A 23,432-nucleotide genomic window follows, 5' to 3' on the forward strand; every position below is an offset into this window, starting at 1 on the left:
AATCATGGACATCGTCAGGGGTTCCTAAACTTTTGCATACAGCTATAATTGTACATTTGATATCAATCGGATAGAAAATTGGATTCTTGGAATCTTCCTTGAAACCACAACCAGTATACAAGATATCATTTAGATTCTGAGTCTGGTTTAGTTTACAGCACTTTAACATGTAAATAAAGTTAAATGGTACCTTCATGAAACAAAAAAAACAACTGCCGCTCTGCCCCAAACTCCTTTACATAACATTTCTAGTCAGAGCTATGGTGAAAAACCAGCACAGCGTACCCTCAGTTGACCTCTGTGAGCTGAGACATGAGCTCAGTTGTCTCTGTGTCTGAAGCGACAGCTCAATTTCTGTGTCTTATTCCTGCATTAAGAGTGACATGTGACTCTCTCCCTCTCTCTTTCCTGTACACTCCACCGATTTTGTTTGTGCTAGCGGCCTGACAGTGGAATTCTGAATATCTCTGAAACCTGTCCAATATCTACAGTCTCTATGGCTGAATGAATCATGTAGTCCTGTGTAACTTAAGCAAATGTAAGCAAAATATTCTGTCCTATAAACAACCATTCACTTATTTATATATGGTGAAACAGCACACCAAGGATTCAAACGCCACAGTAGCAGTGTACATACAACTCAATATTTAATTAGGTATCTTTAAACAAGAATCAGGTTTATATGTTAGCATTTCTGTAAATTCAACTAATGTGAAGTGTTTCAAGGAAAATTATTGACTGCTAGACATAGTCAAAGCACCATGACAGGACCTGAATCTTAAACATATGCCTAAGATTACAAAAGGTACACTTTAAAAATAAATAATAAAAAAGCATTGTAATAAATACAGATTTATAGAAAACATTGTAAAAACATTTTGAATAAGATGTATATCTCAGTCATAGAAAACATTCATATAAAAACAAATCTGAACATTATGCCCATTTTTTATTTTTTATTTTAACCTTAAACTTTAACGTTTAAATTTATCAAGAAAAGACGAGGACTTTCTGCAGTACCCTCCTGACATGCAGTTTTTCCTCAGGCTGAATGTCAGGTATCATCCCTGCGCTCCGCTCAGCAACTAGCCAAACTCCAGGCCTCTTCTCTCTGCAAGTCTGCAGCCCTGTGTGTGTTACATTCCTGCAGAAATCCACCCTCACTTCCTGCAAACTGCCTCCATGGGTTACTACTGCATGCAGCACAGCGTCCGTCACACGGCAGCAGTTCTCTAGACATAGTCGCTGCAGTCGCCTGCAACTGCGCAGCACGTTGATCACATCTCCATCCGTGATGTGTCCACAACCGGAGAGGGATATGGACAGCAAGTTTGGACACCTTAGGATTGAGAGGAATAACATTAGAAATGAATGGAGAATAGAAACATGGGTACATTTCTCATACAAGAAATACATCTTTTATTCACATTACACATCAGAAGTATTGGCACTGGTATTGGCAGAATTCTTTGAGCTTTAACACAACTTTTACACTTATTGGATATTATATTAGACATGCATACATTATAAATCCACTTGATATGTATAGTTTTATTCCATCCATGTAGAGCATTCTTCAAAAGCATTGCTATCTCAATATTATTGATTGTTGGACTGTACCTCAGTGATGCAGAAATGTTTACAAACCTTTCACTTCACCTGATACACTCCCAGCAAACATTCAGTATAACATGACTAAAAACCACGTCATTGTCACTCGTATACTGAAAATGATGCCTCAAATTATATATGTGCAGTGCACCAGTAAGATCTACGCATCTGATAAAGTGGGCAACTGTATGTGTTTTTAGCAATATAACAGATATAACCGTGTGATAAAGATGCCAACATTACTAACATTGGCATTTCACAGCTTCTGTGCAGATTGTCATCTGTTGGGCCCCCTTAAGGTTCTCTGGATTCCTCCCAAATACAAAAAAACATGCCTGTAGGTGAATTGGTAACACTAAATTGCCACAAGGTGTAAATGTGTGTATGCAGGGTGCCCTGTATTTATGACCTACGCCAGTTTCTGCTCATGGGTTAGCATCCAGATTCACTGAGATCCCAGACATAGAGCTATTGAAGATGAATAAATGAAACAATTCATATTATATAACAGAATATATAATGTATATTGTTAAGCTAATAATTATTTGTTTATGGAAACAAAGAGCAACATCCAGAGCCTCCAGCTTCGGCATATATTTAGAATCTATGAACATGATTTGTGGTTGCAAAGGAGTATGTTTCCTCTGAATAGCTAGTGGGAGGTGACATGCTTTTGTTTGAAAGCATGTTGAAGCACTGTCAATGAAGGCATCAAAGTGGGAGACCTACTGTAACACACCTAACTTCAGGAGGATGGTGAAACACTGCAGTAACACATGGCAATCTAATTTCTATGACACTAGACAAGTACTCTCTGTGGTTCACCAGAAATGTTTATATAAACAAAAAGCCAAAGAAAAACTTGAAGTTTCTGCATCTACTCAGATTGCTATAAAATATCCATAAAGTTATTTTTCTGTGTATGGATTTGGAGTATTTTTTTTTTTTATCAAGCACTATTTAACATACCAAATGAAAGCAATCAATACTAGGCTCAAGAATCCTTCAAGTCTTTCTGCTATTAGTCTCGGCCTGATGCATTCTCTTATTATAGTGGAACAGAAGTGCTGCAGCCTGCTGATGGAATTGCACAAGGTTTGGGAGCACGCACGCACACACACACACACACACACAACCGATGTCTGGCTACACTCACAGAGCTGCGATGTCATTCACGTGTACTGATGTGGATTACATAAAGGCTTACATAATCTTACCACTTATCCACATGTGAGGCCGACGCATTTCTGTAGCATCAGTGCATTATGATCCCGTCCCAATAACCCTGGACAAGGGGCGGAGCACAGGAATCACGTGCCACTGCTTTTCTTTCTTTGTTTCTCTTCCTGTTTTTTTTAATCGTACTGGAGCAAGCTGAAAATGGATCCGTTAGAGAGGAAGGGTGAATACATCTAAAAACGACTCCATGTGTCATTGGAGTTCATTCCAACTGTTTTTCTTCAGCAAGAAATCTGTTGGTTTTATATGAATGAGAAACAAAGAAGATATATGTGCCTCCTCATTCCCCTGTTACATACTTTTCTCGTTCTTCTGTTCAGAAAAGAAGGCGCAGGCATTTTTCATGGAGCAGCCCAAATATCAGTGTTTCACACCTCCTACTTCTCTCAATCTCATTCACTTGCTCTCCGTCTCTTTCTTTCTTCCAGAAAGACACACACACACACCTATCTGATTTTCTGCTGAATTGTGAAAGAGGCTTCATTTCCGGGAACAGGCATGACTAATATTTTCCAAAACGTAGATTTCTCTGCTCACATTTAGGAAAAACATGTTGTGTCACTGTGTATATATACACATTATATAATGTGTGAATATATATATATATATATATATATATATATATATATATATATATATATATATACATACACACACACACACACACACACATACACACACATACTGGATGCTGTTTCAGACCTATTGTAAACACATCATAGTAACCAGATAATTCCAAGTTAATGAACATATTTACTAGAGACCTGCTATATGTTAATCAAATATTATATTCTCATAGGTTTCGCAGTTTCCATGCATTCACTGGTAATGTGCCACTAATCATGTTGCCATGGTATCTGGGATAGTAATACACACAAGACATACACAAACTTTATAGATATAGGGCACCATAATGACCAGTTCATGCAGGGAATATTACAACAAAGAAATGTTCAAAAGTTTACTGCAGTCACATTTTTCTGCAATTATTTATTTTTCATTCTCCACATTATCTACAATTTACTTTTTTAGTTTTTAGGTTAATCATTGTGCAACTAATATATAAGGACAGTATAAAATATGATTGTAAACTGGTTAGATACACTGTAAAAAGGCACTGTGTATTTTTCTGGTGTACACTCATACAAAATGATAGTTCTTAGATGGTTATCTTAGATTGATAATAGGGTTCTCTCAATTTAATCCCTTATCTAAGAGTAAAGTGGCATGTAGCTAAAATAAAGAACAATGAGCTTAAATGAAGAGAGCGTAAGATTCATAAGGAATATAGGCATAGAGTAACATGAATTCTGTGACCTTAAACATATGTATGACTTCCCTAGTACCTCGTCAATTCTATATGTTGGTATGACACCAGTATCAGTCAGCATGAGAGAGAGAGAGAGAGAGAGAGAGAGAGAGAGAGAGATTTGCATTCAACAACAGCAACAAAGTGTTAACTGTAATCTCCACCTGTCAGTGTAAATCTTGTGAGGAGAACAGATGAGAAAGGACTAGACAATTCTCTCTAATTACTAGCTCCTTGCCTCTTCCCTCTAAAGTCACTCCAGTTTTTGCTTGGCCAGCTTTCAGATAAAGAAAGACCTCACAGACTTGCTGTAAATAATGCTGTTTGCCTGAATCTCTTTTCTTCAAATCGCAAAATGCACAGCAGGTTGTTCTACAAGTCTATGAAGCTTAAAAACAGATACAAAGCCTCATAGCATTGCAGACAGGGCTTTAGTATGATTTCAGTCATTACAGGCTGCATGGGCTAGCATGTGCAGACCTCTCATTAAAATCCCAGCTAAATATTTATCTCTGCAAAACACTTGCTGCTTCCCACACCTGTCATTTGAACCAGTGAATATCCAGGTAAATAGCTGGTTCAAGTCAAGGCATTTTCATTTAAATTTTAGTTCACTAGAACTTAGGATATTTCTCATTAAATTGTGTGTGACTTAAAAAAAAAACAAAAAAACAATACCTGAGTTTCTACAATTTTGTTTGTCTTAAAAAAATCATTGTGTTCATTTGTTTCAGAAGCCTTACTATATACACGTGAACACACAAACAATGTACACATGTTGTTCACATTCAAATGTGCACAAGAATGATTGTTGGGTGCAATTATGAAATATTTTTGTACATGGCTACAGGCAAAGTAGGCTGTTTGCCACCGAGCTTGTTTAAAACAAAAAGAATGGCAGCCATCCTTACTTCTTGGTAGAAAACCCTTCTGGGAAAAAATAATTGCATTCCCAGCTGGGTAATTTCTGAATCTTTTTTTCTTACTTCTTCTTCTTCAGATAAGAGGTACAAAAGTCAATCCCATGGTTTTCTTTGTTACAAATCAAACAATTATATATTCAAAAGAACACATGAGTAGTGCACTTCAAATATTCTTTGTTCTAACATAAAAGCACAGGAAGCAACAGTGATCACCGCAACTGCCATTTTTGCCACGTTCCTATCTGCAAGACCAAAACGTGACGTGGACCATACAGGGCTGTGGCTTAAACAAACAAACAAACAAAAAAACACTTACATTCGGCTGACACACTCCAGGAAATGGCTGACCAAGCTTTCATGCTTGCTGCAGAGGTCCCTCTGGAAGGTTGTCTTCTTAAAATCTTCAATGTTGCACACTTTGACCCTGCTGGAATGCCAGCATATATTCAGGTACCTCAAAAATGGGCCAAGGATGAAGTTATTTCTCATAAGTTCGCTAGGGGAGAAAAAATTGAGCAGAGACCAGAGTTGTGGGTCCAGAAAAGTTAATCTAAGATGCTTGCAAGTTAGAGACAGGTCCGCCGACTGTCTTTATCCAAGAACGAAAAAAGATGAAGCAGGCACTCCTGATTAAGATCGGTGAGATGCATTGCAAAATGGAGTGAAAACACCAAATAGGCCTTTGTATGCTGGGCTAAGATCTAGTCTGATGTACACAGTGAGGAACAGTAGTTGCTTGGGATGCAGTCTGTTCTGTGAGGCCAGGATACATGATTCCTTTGCAGGCAGGCTCTTCCTCACACACAGTAGCTGTGCACATATAAGGTCTTAAAGAATGAGAGTTATTTTAAGATGACAACAGCAGGCTAAGTCAAAAATGGAAATGTGTGAAGCAAGCATGCATGCACACACACACACACACACACACACACACACACACACACACAGGTCTCAGAGTTCTAGTCCATCTGTTGGGGCAGATGTTTGGACAGCAGTGACTTGTGTTTATCACTCACAGCTGAAGGGGGAAAAAATCAAAGCAGGACTTTCACATTTACTCTGTCAGTTTGTGGGCAAAAATGAGAAATTAGCTTTAAAGATTCCCAGTTTGATACCAGCCTGGGTTTCACTTCCTGTTATATGTATAACAAAACATGTGCTTGATAAAATATGGAGTGGAGGAAGCTGATTTTACATTTATTTCCTGAGCACAGCACATCATGTACATCAGACAGGAAAGTATTCAGGCTAGAAACAAAACACCCAAAGGAGCAGCTACAGCACATTTAATTTAAAGTGAAAATGTGGACAAGCATCTTTTTGACCTCTCAGACTGGCACCATTAGGTACGCTGGTACGTGCCACTGGTGACATGACGAAGTGATGCCCTGCAAAAGTGAAATTACAGCTTGTACCCTGTGACTCATTTGCAGTGACTCATGACGTGCTGACAACAAATGAAGCAGTTCAGGGCAACGTGAGCTTATCAGCAGCTGTGACCTGAGATCCTTACAATGGTGGTTTAAAATAGAGAGAAGAAAGCAGGTTATCACAGAGACGACATTGAAGGAGGCAGCTGCTCAATTTGTGTACTTAATGAGTATATTATTCCAGCCTTAGACTGGCACCTGTGTATGTGTAGGGGAGGGTCAAGCAAGACTCATTGAGCAGCTGTTTCTCCTCAGAACACAGGAGGCCCTGTTCCTTTGGCTCAACAGTACCGCTGCTTTGGCTGCCAATAGTTAGAGAAAACTCTGTGTGACCCTCACAGGTCGAGTACGTGGGCGAAAATCATTTGATATTGAGCGTAGAGGGGGAGAACCGCAGGAGCACTCACTATCTCAATGGTTTTGAGTGGTTTACATCAAAGCTGTCCACATTTACATTTTATACTGATATTGAAATTAGGTTTGCATTCAAGAAAAAAAACAAACCTGCCAGACTGAGATAAACAGGCAAGGTTCAACATAAAACACTTGCGCAGACACACTAAACAAACGCTGCCTCACCCAAAATTTCCAACATGAAGTACTTTGAGGCTGTAATTACACATCCTTCCTTATGACTGTACCTAAAATGTACAATTTATCTTCTCGAAATAGAAAACCATGTGACCAAGAAGAATACCGTAAAGTGGAAATTGCTGGAAAGTGTTTACTGATGCAGGGATCATTTTAAGCACAGTGTTACAGCAGAGATTATGGTGCATGCCAAAATTAAAAAACAATTCCCAAGACAATCATGAAAACATTAACATTTGAAAAGGGTGTTTTTCATGAGTAGGAAACATTTGGAGAACACAAAGTATTCCATTTCCTTACTTACCACAAGATTTACAAGATTTTCATAGCAATTTCATTACGGTTAAGTCACTTTCTGATTCAGAGCAAAGACAATAAGTGATCAATTTAAACCGATGTGAGGAAACTCTTCAGTATGAGACTGAAATGGAACTGAAGTTCTCAGATTATTTCAATGCTGCATGTTTTCAAAAACACTGCCTACTTTTCTATAACTGGCATCTCTCTAGTGCTTTTAAAAACAATCACATAAAATCATGAGTTCTCAACTGGGTGATGGTAGAATCAAAGTTTAAAGCAAAAGTTATGGCTACTCCTGTTAAAACAGTATAAATAACTAAAATGTAATGACCCAACATTTTCCCTTTCTAAAAATGTCTCACATTTATAAGGTGATACTTTGTTAAAGCAAACTACTTGTGCAATACAAAGGGGGGAAGAAAAAAACCTGAAACAACTTTACACAAATTATGATTGTTCAAGTTTCAATCCCAACAAACAGCAGTAGGAAAATACATTAATTTAGTTTGTTTACATAAAAAAAACTTTATAAGTAACCAAAAGTTGTCTAATGTTAAAAGAAGAGATGGCCAATATCAGACATTATTAAAATAAAATTACAACACTGTCATTTCATCTGATCCAGTTTCTGCTACACTGCCCACTAGTACACAAGATTTACCTTTGGACAAAAACAAAAAAAGGCAAAATTAGGAATGTTTTCTTAATATAATAAACACAGCAGCATTCAGGTTTTTTTTTTTTTTTTTTACTGAGGTGTGATAGTGGTGCTACGGGTGAAATATTAACTGAAGCTCAGTGTGAAATGTGTGGAGGAAAGGGTGATTATCATTCTGAAGGCTTCATGGTTCAGTAAGGCTGATTAAAGCTTCGGCTTGGTCACAAAGCCGGTGTTGTCTGGCTCTGTTCGCTCTGTGTAGAACAGAATATAGGCCTTGGCTTTGGCTACTGTCTCCTCATTGACTACAGTCACTGTGCTGTCATTAAAGTGATACCAGCAGCCCTCGTGAAGACCATATGCTGTGTAATGACCTGATCCCACCCTGGCAAAGACAGAGCAACAGAAAAGGTAAAAATTAGTAACATGATTAGAACAAGATTTCTAATTTCACATTGCAAATGGTTATATAAAAAGTAATAAAGAAGGGAAATAGACTTTCGTTCAAATGTACAGATTACAGAGAGCCCGGAAAAAAATTGTGTACAAAAACTGTGGGTATTTATTTATATCCTAAATAATGTGATAGAGAAAACTTTTGTGCTGCATCAACAACTATGCACTATTCGCTATATGATACACTATTTTCTTGTTCCTGGATTTTGTAATTAATCCCACGACAATTAATTACATAATGTGGTGATTCAGTGAATACTCACAATGCTATGCTATGCCTTCTCTAAAAAAAAAGGCTTAAAATGAAACAGCTCTTCAAAAGCAACATACAGAGCAGGTAGTTCATCATATGTTCGGATTCATTGTTTGCTCAAACTTATTGCCCTTATATAATTTGCTACAGACCAAATAACTAGCTACAATTTATGATTGTGAGAGCAGGAGTCTTTGTTCATGCAAACCGATGTGTTTACTGTCCTTTTAATGACATGTCAGCATCAGGGGCCTTTTCATGGCCAGAAAAGGTAGTTAAAACAAGACATTACAGCAGTAGAGTCAGACAGTATGTCAACTGTGTCAACAAATTAAATAAGGCCCTTTACTTTAATACTTTTAAGAAGTACTGGAATATGCAAGATTTCTTTTGCAAGAATTCAAAATACATGTTTTCTGAGTAAAGGCATAGTCTTGTCCATTATTATTTTTTAATAGTCATGTTTTAAATTTTTTTTAAGCAGAGATCACGTTAAAGATTTTTCACTAGTTACTGGAAAAGCATGTCCAATCAGGCTTCGAAGTGGAATGTTAAGTGTCATTGGTTATGCCTTCCAATGTAAAAACCAAAGTAGTTAATTAATATCAATATTAATAATTAATAGAAATAGTTTTGTTTTATTTTGACTTTAAAACCAAGTCATGCATTAGATTTGTGTTTATATGACCACCTGAACAATACAGTACATAGTAGATGAGAGAATTGTTTTATTAGTTAGCATGCAAATCAACCCAGTAAGAAACAGACTGTGAGAAAGATCTTATAGTGCAATATCACCACCTATAGGTAGAATTAGGGATAATGCTATAAAACGATTGTCTTGTCGAGCAGTTGCACTGCATTAACTAAACATAAACACATGGGGGAGATTTTTTTTTTTTTTGCATATTAAGAAATGAAAACCCAAACTTGACATACCCAGATCCATGATGCACCACTACTGCTGCAAGGTCATACAGGCAAGTCTCAGGAGAACTGTTTTCAGCCTGAAATAAGCACACATTGAAGCAAACAACACTGTACATTTGAGTATTTAAACTAAAGTGCTTAAAGGCAGACATCAAATGCTTACCTCTAGTAAATAGCACTTCAGGTCAAGGCCTCGCAGTGGGAACTCCACATAAGTGTCAATTTTATTTCTTAGAAAAGCGGTCCAGTGGAATCTCTTTAGATGCAAACACAGGACCTGTAATAGAGAGCTAATAAGCCACCCCATCAAAGCATAGGCACGACAAAAATACTTCTTTTATACCCCATACCTTAGGCAGGTTCTGGATCCAGAACTTCTTAGTAGACTTTTGCCGTTTTTTACACTTATGGCACATGTAGAGCTCAGTTTCATCTAGCTCCTCCAGGTCAGTAAAACTAGAAAGACAGTCTAAAAGAGAAAAGAACAAAAACAGAGCACTACAGATGCTTCACAAGTACCCATTCCTCAGTAGTGCAGTATACTTCAGCTCTTTAAAGGAAGTTGTGCTTTGGAAGAGTTAAAAGAAGTGTAAGGTTATAATGTACAGTTATCTTCATCATATATACAAATGGTATAAGCAGTTTTAACCGTCTTATAAAACACCCTCATTGGTACAATTTTTAAATACAGTAAATTAGTCCTACTTCTAGATAATGAACATAAATCACTACTAATTCGGTGTATGGGAGAACATTCTCTCCCATATTCAGCAGAATACCGAGGGTCATGTGAAAACAATGGACTGCAAATACTTTTTCCACAAAAGTTCTAACATTTCCTTTAAAGTTAAATTGTAAGCGCAATGATGTTCAATGAATAAGCAGTAGAATCATTCTCAAAAATACTTATTATTTATAAGGCTAAGCTTTCTTATTATTATTTTACTTTAAATAGGAGTATATGGCAGCCCAAAGACCAACCATGCACTTTTTATGATATCTGCCAAAGTGGTAGTGGACAGTCTGAGCGTTCACATATTTATACCAAATGTCTAACAAAAATGTTGGAGAAAAAAAAAAAAGTGGTCTATTGAACATAGCAAATTAACTCATTTTCTAATGGCATCTCGGTGACAGCTTGATGTTTTCCCTTTAAATTTAGCATATGGCCTTTGGAGCAAGAGGTGGGAACAGAAAGTGCTTGGTCTCCTTTACTGCTGTTTGCAGCTATATGTTATTATTGTTACGTAGCAAAAAGCCATAAGTGACAGAACTGTTTTTCTGTTGCAGAAGAAAATAATTTTAATATTATTCATAAATAGATATTAAAATATACAGTGAAAAATTTACATTGTTTTACCGTTGTTTAAAACATGACACATAACAGGCCATTTAAGAAATGTTACTTAATGAAACCCATACAAGAATACTTACCAGCCAAAGTGCAGATTGGCCCTGGTTCCTGGTCTTTTGTCCTTTTCACTCTGAACTGGCTTGGAATGTCCAAGGAGAGGTCTGAATGGAGAAATATTACTACCAATAAATATTTTTTAAAACTATAGATTATATAAAAACTTGAAGAAAATCTCACCTAAAAACGGGTCAAATTTCTTCGACTCTGTGCCGCATATTAAGCAGTTTACTTCATTGTGCAAGACACCACCGAATATAGCAGTGACCATCGTGGGAGGCCCATTACTGAAATAGATGGAAAGGAGACATGATACATTCAAGCCATTGTTTACATCATAGGAACAGTTTCCCAGAACAGGAATTGTGTATGTCACGACTATCTCAAATCCTTCATCCTCTTGTGTGGAACAGGATTAGACTGCCACATCGCTTTATACAAATCAATAGCCATGCCAAAACACAGTGCCACTCTGGAAACACAATCACCAAACAAACTGACACTGCTGCTGCACACCCTTCATTTGTTCAATGTTACATTTAACAAAACTGATAAATTCATTACAACATTTTGGCTTCATTTCCAGTAGTAGGAGTTGCGGTGTGTGTGTGTGTGTGTGTGTGTGTGTGTGTGTGTGTGTGTATGCACACTCGTGCCAGAGTGGGCAGTCTGTGTAGTGTTAGCATAACTGTTATTATGCAGGAACAAAGTGATATGCTGACTATAATTACCACTTGTATATCAGAGCTTAAGCAGAATCTGCAGTTGTTAATAATTGATGTATTTGCCCAGCATGTGCTGGTAAGTCTGTGATTAGGTGTGAAGCTGTCTGCAGGTGTTAATTGTTTGCGCTCATTGAAAACTAACCAAGTGTTTAAAACATGTTCACCTGACAAATATTTTTCCATAAATATTTCTGTTTTTACTCACAGTTTCATGAAAACATTAGTTTAAAACAACTTAAGGGACTACTCATGATAGATACCTGGCTCACAGCGAACATGAAAATCAATGTGAAAATCATTTGAATTATAAGTTTGAGCTCAAAAGGATGTGTAAAAGTTTAGCAGAATATGTTACAAGGTAGTTTAAGTAAAGGCTTACAGTATTGTGGCATACAATACTTGTGGCATGTGGGTTGTTTTGTGTCAAATATATTTAAATAATACAAATCGGGGGTCACAGTATATGATATTTGTAATTTCTGGAAATTATTTTGAACAGTGCATGTGGCTGGTTTGTGTCTGGGACACCTGGATGGTGGTGGTAGTGTGAAGTGTGTGCATGTCTTACATGCTGCATTTGCTTCCTGAGTTGAGGTTTGGGGTGTCTGGGGGCAGGCTAGACCCCGGCAAGCCATTCTTACTGCCCTGCAGTTCTCTGTGGAGGTGATCCAAAAGGTAACGCAAGAACTCATGAGCATCCTGCTGCTGATAGCCCCTGCAAAAACCATAAAGCACAGCACAAATAGTACAGTTGGGACTAGGCCTGAAAAATATGACATACTAGAAGCTGTGCCATTGACATGTCAAAAAACAAAGCTTTGTTTAAAAAAAATAAATACTTCACTTCTATTTCAGTGAATCATAAATAGCTAGCTTTTTGGTTATATTGAGCTGGGATATTTGATAAACTTAACTTTTCAAAATGAATCTGAACTTAATCTGAAACGAACCAGTTTGCTTTCTAATAAGTTTCCTGTTTCATTGTTCATCAAACTGACATCAAAACACTAAGAATGGTAAATTAAACTACCGTAATTTGACAAAGATTTTTATTTTTAACATAAATAAGCCGCACCTGTCTATAAGCCGTAGTGGTACACTAAAACTAATGAACTTTACACAGGCTTTAACGAAAGACACTAAATGCAATATGTTGCGCTTCTATTAGGAGCATAGCGGTATTTTGGGAATAGCCTGCCACTGCATTCTTCCGGTATTACGACTGCGTCAAGATTGAGGATTATGTCCTTATTATTTTCTGATGCTCATTTCTAAGTTTCTTTGATTAACCCATAACGCTGTTGCCAAGAAAAATAAAAAAGCACGAGTTTTGGAAAACTTTCTGTGCTTATATGATTTCTGTTGCAACTGGAGTTTTAGTGAGCTATCCCATGACCCAGACTCAACGCGCTACAACGGCTTGTATCTAAACAGTAGCCTACCAAGAAAGTCATTGTTCACTGTCTTCCTCCTTCCTTTCACAACTACAGTGGTACCTTGACCTACGAGTGCATTAATGTATGAGTTTTCCGAGGTACGAGCAGGTCGATTTTTTTGCTTTGTTACGCAAGCAAGAATTTGAAGTACGATCTCGAGACGCCGCTGCTAGATGGCGAAGCGAAGCCAGAAAGCGACGATTGTGATGAAAATTAAGATAAGCAAAGAAGAAAAAGTAACAATTTTAAAGTTTAGGGATACGTAGTGTACAGGAGTGATAGTAAAAAACGAGTTTTCCCTCTGCCTCCGTTTATCGCCTTTACCCCCCCTCCACACCCCACACACACCCCACACACACCCCACACACACCCACCCCCCACCGGCATTTTCGTTAGCTCAAGTTGTCTCATCTCCAAGGAAAATACACTGAATAAAACCTTATTATATCTTTACATACTCTTTCTATTATGTTTTTATACAAGATTTGTTATTTATAAATGTATTTTCCAATTTAATAACATGAAACATAAAAACAGGGTGTCATTTTGAGGGTTGGAACGGATTAATGCCATTTTAAGTATTTTCAATATGGAAAACTGATTTGATGTGCGAGCAAATTGAGGTACGAGCTCGTCCACGGAACGAATTAAACTCGTAGTTCAAGGTACCACTGTATTTTTCTGGGAGTTTATCTTTTGTCATCGTCGTGCGCCACCCTTGGAAGGTTTTCTCCCGATGCTGTGCAGCTCAGAACACAGGTGTAGTGCGTTTTTTCGTTTCCGTTTGGAAATTTCATTGGTCTAATGTTATGTCGCTCGGTTTTTTGGCTTGAAGTTTGTGAAACTGGGGAAAAACCCAGGAAAAATCCATATATTCATATTAATATCCATATTAGCCGCTTCGTTGTTTAAGCCGCGGGGTTCAAAATGTGGGAAAAAAGTAGCGGCTTATAGTCTGAAAAATACGGTAGCATAAAGTCAGTCGTGGTTGGGACAAAATTCTAATTCACTAAAACTAGTTTAGCCTGTTAACTTGAATTTACTTTGAATGACAATTATAATTAATTTATTTACTGACTGTCAGTCTAATGTAAGTCAGCGATCTCCCTTATTTTAAAATTGCAGCAATTTATATCAAATGTAACTTATTGCTACTTTTGTCAAAAATAACAGGTAAATATCTGTGGCTACATTTGTGGTTACAACAAGCTAAGAAAAAGCAGTTTTGGAGGTTTTTTTTTTTTTAGTTCTCAAGAAATAGATAAAATAAGCAGTCAACAGGTCATGCACTTAAAACAAGAATTACCTGAAACTTGGCATTATTTTCCAGATGACATAAAATAAAGCATCTGGGCTAAAGGCAGTCTGACTTCCCTGCCAAAGAGAACAAAGGGTTTTCCTGAGCTCCTCGACCAGAGACCTAAAACCCACAGAGGAAAATGTTTATGGTGGTATAGCATATGGTAGCATCCTGATTCTCATACAGACTTAATCCCAAAAAAGCTGTGTGTTATTTTATTAATTAATGAAGACACAAAAATGAACAGGGAAACTAGATCAGAATTCTGTTCTGCAATGTCTGAGTAAGATGTAAAAATAATAAGAAAAAAATTTCTACATTTATGTAGCAATATACTAATTTCATCAACTTTTAAATAAATATTATTCTTCATTGTTTATGCAGACAAATAATAAATTCCACCCTCCCTCCTCCCCATCTACTGAAGTGGACCTTACACACTGCTGTCCCCCTGGCTTCGGGTGTGGTACATTCTCCTTCCTGCAGTTTTTCCGCTCCGTAGCGCCACTGCCGGCAAGTCTTTAAAATAGCAACTAAATTTGGGAATGTTACTGAAAGAAAAAAGAAAATTTTGTTTCAGCTTTATACAATGTTAATTCATAAATATTACCTGGCTAAAATGTATTTATTGGTTCTTGAGTGGGGTGCAACCTTCCAATTATCAGTGTCAGTATCAGTGATGAATATATTGTGGGGTTTATTTTTATTGTTAGCAGGTATACATTGGTCCCCCAGAACTCGCGGGTGTTACGACCCCGTGCGAGTTCTGAAAATCAAATTTTGGACGCACCCCCGCAGTCCTTATGGTACCTTAGTGAATTCATCTAGACATTGTCACTGTAATTGTAATTTTTGTTTTTTGGTGGGGTTTTTAAAAGAAATTTGTTAGTGAAATAGTTTAAAATAGTCATTCCTAACGTTCCTGAACATTTGGTCCCGCTGCGGATTCCAGCGAATTTTAAGATAATCCGCAACTTGCTGTTAGTTGAGAATGAGAACCCACGAATTATCAGGCGTTGCCTGTATAACACAGACCAGTTGTATAGAAAAGGAAGGGATTGATACAACTTAAGGCTGGATCTACTATTTAAGGCTGCTGTGATTCAAAGAAAAAAAAAAAAACACTTCTGCCAACCAAAATGTTGTTGGTTTACTCAAGAGTAAAAGCTTCTATAATTAACAAAAAAAAAAAAAAAAATTATATATTTATATATATATATATATATATATATATATATATATATATATATATATATATATATATATAAAATAACTTTTTATATAGAAACAGCTAATCACCAATGAGCACAGAACATTTTAAAAGCAGAGTGGATGTAACTTCAGTTTGAGGGCAGGCTGACTTTGCAACAATCTTTTAATGTGACCTAGAGCCTATGTATGACATTAACTTTAAATAGCAATAAAATATTATCTTTGCAAATATTGCCATGCTGGTAGACTTCAGATTGTAGGGACTGAATGGGGCATATTTAAAATCTTAGGATTGTTCTGGCCTGCATTTTTCAAGACACATTTCAACCAAATCAAACTGAATGGATAAACAAAAAAACAGCACCAGTTGGTTATGGTATACACTAGACAGCATGGGATGTCACAGCCGGGGATATTTCATTGGAAGATATTTCAAATATATAAATATTTTAAGTTTTGGCCTTGTAAAGTTCTTGATCATCATGAGCTAAATGACTCATGTTACTTATAGCACTGGTTGTGGTTTAACAGACAAGTCAGCTGGTGTAAGCAATCAGCCGTGTGTTCTTGGCATCCATTAACACCAGCTGACTGGACAGAGTCCCTGCTCTCCTTGTACACAACTCCACAGAGGCCTGGGATGCATTGCAGCTCAACGCGCCAGGTCGTGCTAGTTCTACATGACGGATTCCAGAGAAGCCCATACCCAAGGGACTGTAGGATGGCGTTCATGAAGCACGTGTTGCCAAGGTTGCGGAGGCCAGTGGCACTCCGAGCTGGAGGGCCATCCTGAAATGAGACGGATATAAAAAAATTTTATGGTTAGGCCTGTTAACATAGTGTTTACACATCAGAGCAAAGCAACTAATGATTAACAAGTGCATTAGGAGCACATTGAAAATTTCTTCTGAAAGAAATTTCTAAAAGAAAACGTAACACCCTATAAAACTTAAAAGGCTCATTTAAACTTAATATTAAATTTTACAAACATAGACAGACTGCACTTTTACTATCCACAAACTGCTAACAATAAATTCAAGCTAAATAATTTAGCCATACCCCAGTCAGTAAGATTAGTTTAGTTTCTGTAGTAAATAAATAAATAAATAAAATCTTATTTTTGCATATTACACTTACACTATCTGCTGACACTCTAAGATCTGGAGAGGAACTCCCTGAGAGTTTTCTTTTCCTCTGTCTGTCAGAATTCATCACAGAGCTGAAACAGAAAATATGCCGGTGTGTTACACATTTAAAAACAGGTCCAGTTTTTCAGAAACAATTTCAATACGGTTTCTACTTATTTTTACAATTAGTGTGCGTATTCTCTGTGAACTCTCAGTGAGCCTTCAGAGAACGATTCTCATTGGCTATTAATGCACTGCTTTGCAATCCTGGTGTTTACAGACAGTTTCTCTCAACACATACACCCAGAACTTACTTTTCCAAACTCTGAAGATGCTCCCTCACCCTCTGCACCTGGCCCTGTTTGGTGTCGTTCACCACAAAGTCATCACATCTGTAACTGAATTACACAAAGGATGGTAATGAGAATAAAAACTTGTGCTCAATAATAAGCTATAACACTGCTTTAGGATTTATAGCGTTCAGCTTTTAATGCTTTGTTTGGGAAGTGGATTTAAGATTATACATACCAGAACGTACTGTAACTGCTGCAGTCCATGCACAGGGAATGTTGTTGAAACTTCTCCGTTTTCTTTTGACCAGTTGGTGAACACTGAACGTCCTCAAAATGCTTCTTGGCATGGCCATTAACATACCTTTATCCACACACACAGAAATAGATACATACACTACAATATCGTAACATGAACCTTGAACAATTTTACTGTTAATCAGAAGTGGGGAAAACCAACAGAGGTTCAATTAGTGACTGAAAGCAAACAGTTACCTTCCACAATGCACATTCAGACAGGTGAGGCAAACCCAGGGACTTTTATTTGACCGGCAAACTAGACAAGAGAAAAAAAAAACACAATAAGCCTCTTAAATAATCGTGAATTTTTTTATTCATTAAGCAAAAAGAAAAAGAAAAAACCCGGATTATGGTTTAGGAATGATCATGCGGGCCTGCACAGAAACTTTCTACTCATATAAAACCTTGTTTTCCTGCTTTTAACCTTTTATCTATGAAAGCAATGATAACTTGGCGATTCAGATTAAACCGGAGTTTTTAAGAGTGTGAATAGTAATTTTTTTTTTAATAGTAAAAAATCTACAAATCCCTCCAAAATAAGTAAAGTCACCTGTGAATCCTTAGAGAAAAGAGCCTGCAAGTTAAACACGTGGAGCGGATATACAAGATACCGCGCTTCTCACCATTTAAACGAATACACTTCCGTCACAGTAAGTACACTTACTTTCTTAAAATACATACTAAAAAATAAATTTACGTATATATGTTAAAACCCTAGTATAATCATGATTTAATATCGGTGTGTTTATCGCCGGTTGCGTGTTATCTTGCAGGATCTGCGTCTGCTTTAATCCAACAACTTGATGTTAATGATGGTAATAAAGACTGGATTTATCGGATAATTCGGATTTACTCACCGCTGCAGCACCATGAAGAAGGTGAACCGTGAGGGAATCGAGATGGATCCACGGCCACACACACAGTGGAGCTGAGATGAGGACACTCCATGACCAATACAGCTAGCTAGGAGAACAAGATCATGCGCACGATATTTCACTTCCGAATGGGGTAAATTCGAGCTCGTCGATTTCGAGACAATTAATCAAGTGAGCAGGGAAACTGCCGTTAGCTGATGAGGGACACCGAAGCAACCAGCGCGTTAGCTCACAGGATAAAGGTCCGGGAAACAAGCTCAGCTGAAAGGCTGCTAAATACAACAAAGCCCTCCAAATGAGATGGAATCAGTGATGTGATTTTCAGACAGAGACCGGGAATGCCTGGTTATTCTGTCACTGCTACCACCACAATAAAAAAAATCAACTAACCCACAGAAAGCGGTATCGAGCCGACGGTGAAGAGGCGCCGACTAATGACGTCACAAGTTCAGCCGGGTCGCCGAGTCCACAACGGGACAAATATGGTGCTTTAATGATAGCGTTTAAAACCGCCAAATGCTTTCCAATCGTTAGTCTGCACATAAACACAACGTTGGCTATTAAATGTATGATGAGCCCCTGCAAACCAGAGACGGTCGAGAATAAGCTCTATAGAGCTCTCAACTCATTTGAACCAATCACTAAATTCATGTGCGGAATGAGTCGAAACGCTTGAGAAGTCTGTCTCTGGCGACACCTGCCGGTCATGTACTGTAAACGCGAACCAGTGTTATTTTCCTTATATATACAGTGTGTGTATATATACTAATAATAATAATAATATATATATATATATATATATATATATATATATATATATATATATATATCAGGGTGTTAACTGTAAATTAATGATAAAAATAATAATAATATAATTAAAACAAGTATATATATATATATATATATATATATATATATATATATATATATATATATATATATATATCTTATCATTTACAGTTACAGTTAACACCCTGATATAAACAGATGCAGATTTTTGTAAAATTTGCTTAAATTGTTTCATATGCTGCAACAAGCTCTGATAATGTCCTCCCTTTTCATACACGTGCTCAGTGTTTACATGTACAGCATTTATTAATATATGGTCAAATCTATTGGCACTAACACAAATCTATTCTCTAGACTCTACTGGTCTGTGCTGCAGAGTCCCTGTGTCTACTCTCTCATGTTGTTTTTTGTACTAAATGTCAAAAATATGCACATCGTCATGCCTCAGTAAGTTTTGTGCAGTTCTGTGTTTTGTGCTACTTTTTATTTATTTTTTGTTCATTTATATCGTCTAATGTAGGACCTTGGTCCTGAGGGAACATTGTATTATTTCACTGTGTACTCTACTGTATATGTTTGGAATAACAATAAAAGCCAACTTGACTTGAAATAAGAGATCTTTTCTTTCGTATTATACTTAAATAACATATTGAACCTAATTTTAAATCAGCATATTGCTGTGAAAGTAAAATGCAGAGGATTTCCTGCAGAACAAATGATTTAGTACAGGAGTTGAAAATCGAATCCCCAAATCAAACATGGCAGGCCCATGCATAATGTTGCTTCATCTCTGGTATTACATCAATGCACCAGTGGAAATTGTAAAAGGAATTTTAAAGCATATTCATAGTGAGCTGAAATTTCTGATATGAAAAGAAATAAGGATTAATGGCTACAGTAAACAATATAGGTTTCAACATAGTGATTGGTGATGATACACTTTCTAATTTTCTAATATGAAAATGATTTCTTTTATATTTTTTCTGTAAAAATGATGCAACAGTTAGTAATGTACTACTCCTCAAAGTGTAAAATAAACAAAGACTTGTCAATTTTTGCCTGATTTTCCAAAGTGGCTGTAATGCATGTCAGTGAGGTCTCATGTTTTTAAATTGGAATTGGGATCAGAATGTTTTTTTTTTTATTAAAGTGTTGACCATTGACAACCTTTATAAAACAAAGTTTAAGTCATTATAATGAGAGAACTGTTTGCTTTTATACAGTTTAAACAATATGAAATTAAAAATGAACAATATCAAATTTACACACCATCAAAATGACAACACTATTAACTGTACTCTCTTAATTCTTCAGCATATGTTTTTGTGAATATCCTGAACACACACTTTACATTATAAAAACATTACCAAAAAGGCCTAATACTCAGCAACTGGTACACTCTTAGAAAAAAGTTTGACTTTAGACCATAAGTCCATGGCCTGTCCATCTGGGGGGGACATTGTAGTTTTTTAATAGTGTGGTAACAACTTTAGGAAGCTAAGAAACTAACCAAAGACCGCTTGATAAACCCTTTTTCTAAAAATGTCTTGTTCTGATGTGAAGATTTGATATGAAGTTATGAGAGGTATTAATGGTGCCGCTGGGTGCATCTTTAAGGTCCATTATGCCGTTTCAGTCCCCTGAAGGGGTATTTCAGGTCCAGGAGAATTTAGCTCTTCTTTCACTTTGGCTTCTTTAGCTTTGCTTTTTTTGCTTTTCTTGGGTCTATGGATAAAAAAACAATATCCAAGTTTATACATTTGTTTATGAGAAAGGAATATTAGAAAAGTAAAGCTTTAAAAAAGCACTCACTTTTTCAATGTCAGGACAAGCACAACAATGAGAATGATGGCTCCAATAACACCTAAAACAACTCCCAAAATGATGCCTGTGCACACGAAAAACAACATAATGACATGGGAAATGAACAGCCGAAAGGTTGTGGTATTTGGGTCATTAACTTTACAAGAAGGAGATCATTTACCAATTGGTGTGTCTGATTCCACGTCACCGCTACCTTCATTCTCTCTATTTTCATCGTTATCTGTTTCAATCACACACCCACATAGATGCATTTAGACATATGTTTATATGTTTCAAAGAATAATACATTTAAAAATTCGATAAATTTAAATATGCACCTAATATTCCAAAGCATGTGGCATTGCAATGTTTTAAATCCAAGAAACGGTTTCCATTGCCTACACAGCCAGTCCAGGCAAACGTCGTGCACTTTCTGTGAGCAGCATCGTAGTAATAACGTAGATAATGGCCATAACAGTCACCTGGAGCTTTTCGCAAGCGACAAGCTTCAGTGCCTAGGATTAAAGAGAGGGAAATACAATAATACAATAAATTATACATTAGATATTATAATCTATATTAGTTGGTTCATGACCGATTTAGATATCTCCAATGATGCAGAAAGACAAAAGTATAGCAGTGAAAAAAAACCTAAAAAAACCTAAATTATCTATTTAGTATATTAAAATGGATCAAACTTAAAGAAACTCACGGTTTGTAGGATACAGTTGATAAGCATTGGGGGAGCAGTTTCTCATGCAGTAAAATTCATAATTGAAGCGGTTTTGATTACCACCGTCTCCCTTGTAACGGAATGGATAGCACTTATCTGCAGTCTTGTTGTAGTACAAGTGGACCTGGACATCCTTGCCAGAGTCAATGCCTTCATCTTTTGGCAGGGCACAGAAATCTGTAGTTTGAAAAAGAAGAGCTGTGATGAATTGTGTCAGTACATTGTATCAGCAAGTCTAATTGAAAAAAGTGCTTGCAGTCAGCCCACACCTAGTTTTTATGGTGGTTATAAACTAACTGGAAACCAAGGAACATGAAACTCTAGTTTTAGTTATGACAGCAGCAACAAAGTTTGTGTTATAGATGTGACTCATGTGACACATTTTGCCAGTACTTATGCAAACCTTCCCCATATACAATGCTTTGATTCAATAATTTAAATACATATATTATTTAAGCTTGTATAAATAATCTTAAATCCTAATTAAAGTGTTTTATGTCTTTACATAATGTCTGCCATGCACAGTAAATTATTATTTATGTGGCAAATATTGAATCAGAATGATCTCCCTATAATTAAATAAAACTAAATTTTCTCTAATAATAGGCCCAATTTCACTTAGAAAATTCCATAGGTAAAATTGGTCACCAAACGTATATACATGCACACTTACATACATATGATATTCATTTTATATGTTAAAACCCCCCAACCGCCACCCTAACCAGGAAATAATCTCTGAATGATAAATAATTTGATAAAAACTTTATAGATAATAGATCTCAGTGATTTATTAGCACACAATTGCAAAATACAACAATTTTTATTTTTTATTTTTATTTTTTTCACATCAACACAATAATAAAATAGAAGATGTAGCATAAGAGTAATTTAATTGGTGTATGTTCCAGAAAATGGGTCAAGAATTTACCTGGCACTGTGGCCTGTCCATGGATACAATAAAATAAAACAAAAATGAGCAAAAAAATGCTGAAGTTCCTCATGGTGGTGTGTTCGCTGATGAAGATCTAAGTAAATGAGGCTCATAAACATCAGTTGAAGAGCAAAGAACATGCTGAACTTTGTACTTTTCATGATAATAAATCAGGCAGTTGACAAAGAGGAAGATGGTTTACTCAGGTAAAAAATTAAAAATGCATGCTGGAAATAATAACTTTAAACCACTAATGTCTCACTGTAAATTGTTATTTCTTTTTTGTTTTAAAATCTGAATAAAGACTTATATTTTGCATATACCTTTGCACTTTAATTATCTTGACACAACTTATCATATTATACATGCTATTGCTTGACATATTGGGTTCGTTAATGATTTGTTCAACTCCTCCCTGTTCCTACACCTGCCAACCTAGATGTTGACAATGAAGCCTAGGTCTTGTTCAAGACATTCCCCTTAATTTATTTCTAAAGCTATGATACATTTTTTATTTATGTGTCTACATCACAGTTCTTCTCAAAGTGTGGGAATGGGACCCCAAATGACTCATGATACTTTCTCTCTAACTCTCATTCATTTTAAGCAACTGTAATTTAAATAGTCCTAATAAGGTTAGGAGTGGAATAATGTGGACACAAAGAGAGAACAGAAAAGCCACACATACAGGATAAAACATAAAACCTGGTTCTTTATTTTAAGTTTTATCTTTCTATCTAACTGTTTAGCTATGTGTCTGTTTTTTATTACAGTGAGGGAGACCACAACCCACTATT

At 36.5% G+C, this 23,432-nt stretch overlaps 3 protein-coding genes and 1 long non-coding RNA gene across 4 annotated transcripts; 1 reads left to right on the forward strand and 3 right to left on the reverse strand.

Moving 5' to 3' along the window:
• Positions 1 to 628: 628 nt before the first annotated feature.
• Positions 629 to 5,905, reverse strand: fbxl22 (F-box and leucine-rich repeat protein 22). The gene is given in 3 exon segments (XM_046858705.1): positions 629 to 1,339; positions 5,399 to 5,660; positions 5,663 to 5,905. Coding segments are annotated over 3 exon segments (681 nt in total). The 5' UTR covers positions 5,733 to 5,905; the 3' UTR covers positions 629 to 990.
• Positions 5,906 to 7,211: 1,306 nt separating this feature from the next.
• On the reverse strand, positions 7,212 to 19,067 carry usp3 (ubiquitin specific peptidase 3). The gene is made up of 16 exons (XM_046859992.1): positions 18,767 to 19,067; positions 18,359 to 18,464; positions 17,697 to 17,757; positions 17,440 to 17,565; positions 17,226 to 17,309; positions 16,922 to 17,003; positions 16,491 to 16,573; positions 15,010 to 15,123; positions 14,579 to 14,692; positions 12,405 to 12,551; positions 11,292 to 11,398; positions 11,135 to 11,215; positions 10,051 to 10,169; positions 9,864 to 9,977; positions 9,710 to 9,777; positions 7,212 to 8,446 (listed from the first exon to the last, which is right to left on the reverse strand). Exons 1-16 carry the CDS (start codon positions 18,917 to 18,919, stop codon positions 8,266 to 8,268), a joined length of 1,740 nt encoding a protein of 579 aa, XP_046715948.1. The 5' UTR covers positions 18,920 to 19,067; the 3' UTR covers positions 7,212 to 8,265.
• Positions 8,374 to 18,414, forward strand: LOC124392787. The gene is made up of 3 exons (XR_006927214.1): positions 8,374 to 8,472; positions 18,066 to 18,151; positions 18,275 to 18,414. It is a non-coding gene; the product is annotated as an uncharacterized LOC124392787 (long non-coding RNA).
• A 1,210-nt stretch (positions 19,068 to 20,277) lies between the features above and the next one.
• si:dkeyp-73b11.8 (BPTI/Kunitz domain-containing protein) lies at positions 20,278 to 22,740 on the reverse strand. Its single transcript, XM_046859850.1, has 6 exons — positions 22,633 to 22,740; positions 21,681 to 21,878; positions 21,307 to 21,483; positions 21,150 to 21,209; positions 20,978 to 21,053; positions 20,278 to 20,890 (listed from the first exon to the last, which is right to left on the reverse strand). Exons 1-6 carry the CDS (start codon positions 22,703 to 22,705, stop codon positions 20,788 to 20,790), a joined length of 687 nt encoding a protein of 228 aa, XP_046715806.1. The 5' UTR covers positions 22,706 to 22,740; the 3' UTR covers positions 20,278 to 20,787.
• Positions 22,741 to 23,432: the final 692 nt, after the last annotated feature.

The sequence above is a fragment of the Silurus meridionalis genome, chromosome 10, assembly GCF_014805685.1.
Source record: "Silurus meridionalis isolate SWU-2019-XX chromosome 10, ASM1480568v1, whole genome shotgun sequence".
NCBI classification, from domain to species: Eukaryota; Metazoa; Chordata; class Actinopteri; order Siluriformes; family Siluridae; genus Silurus; species Silurus meridionalis.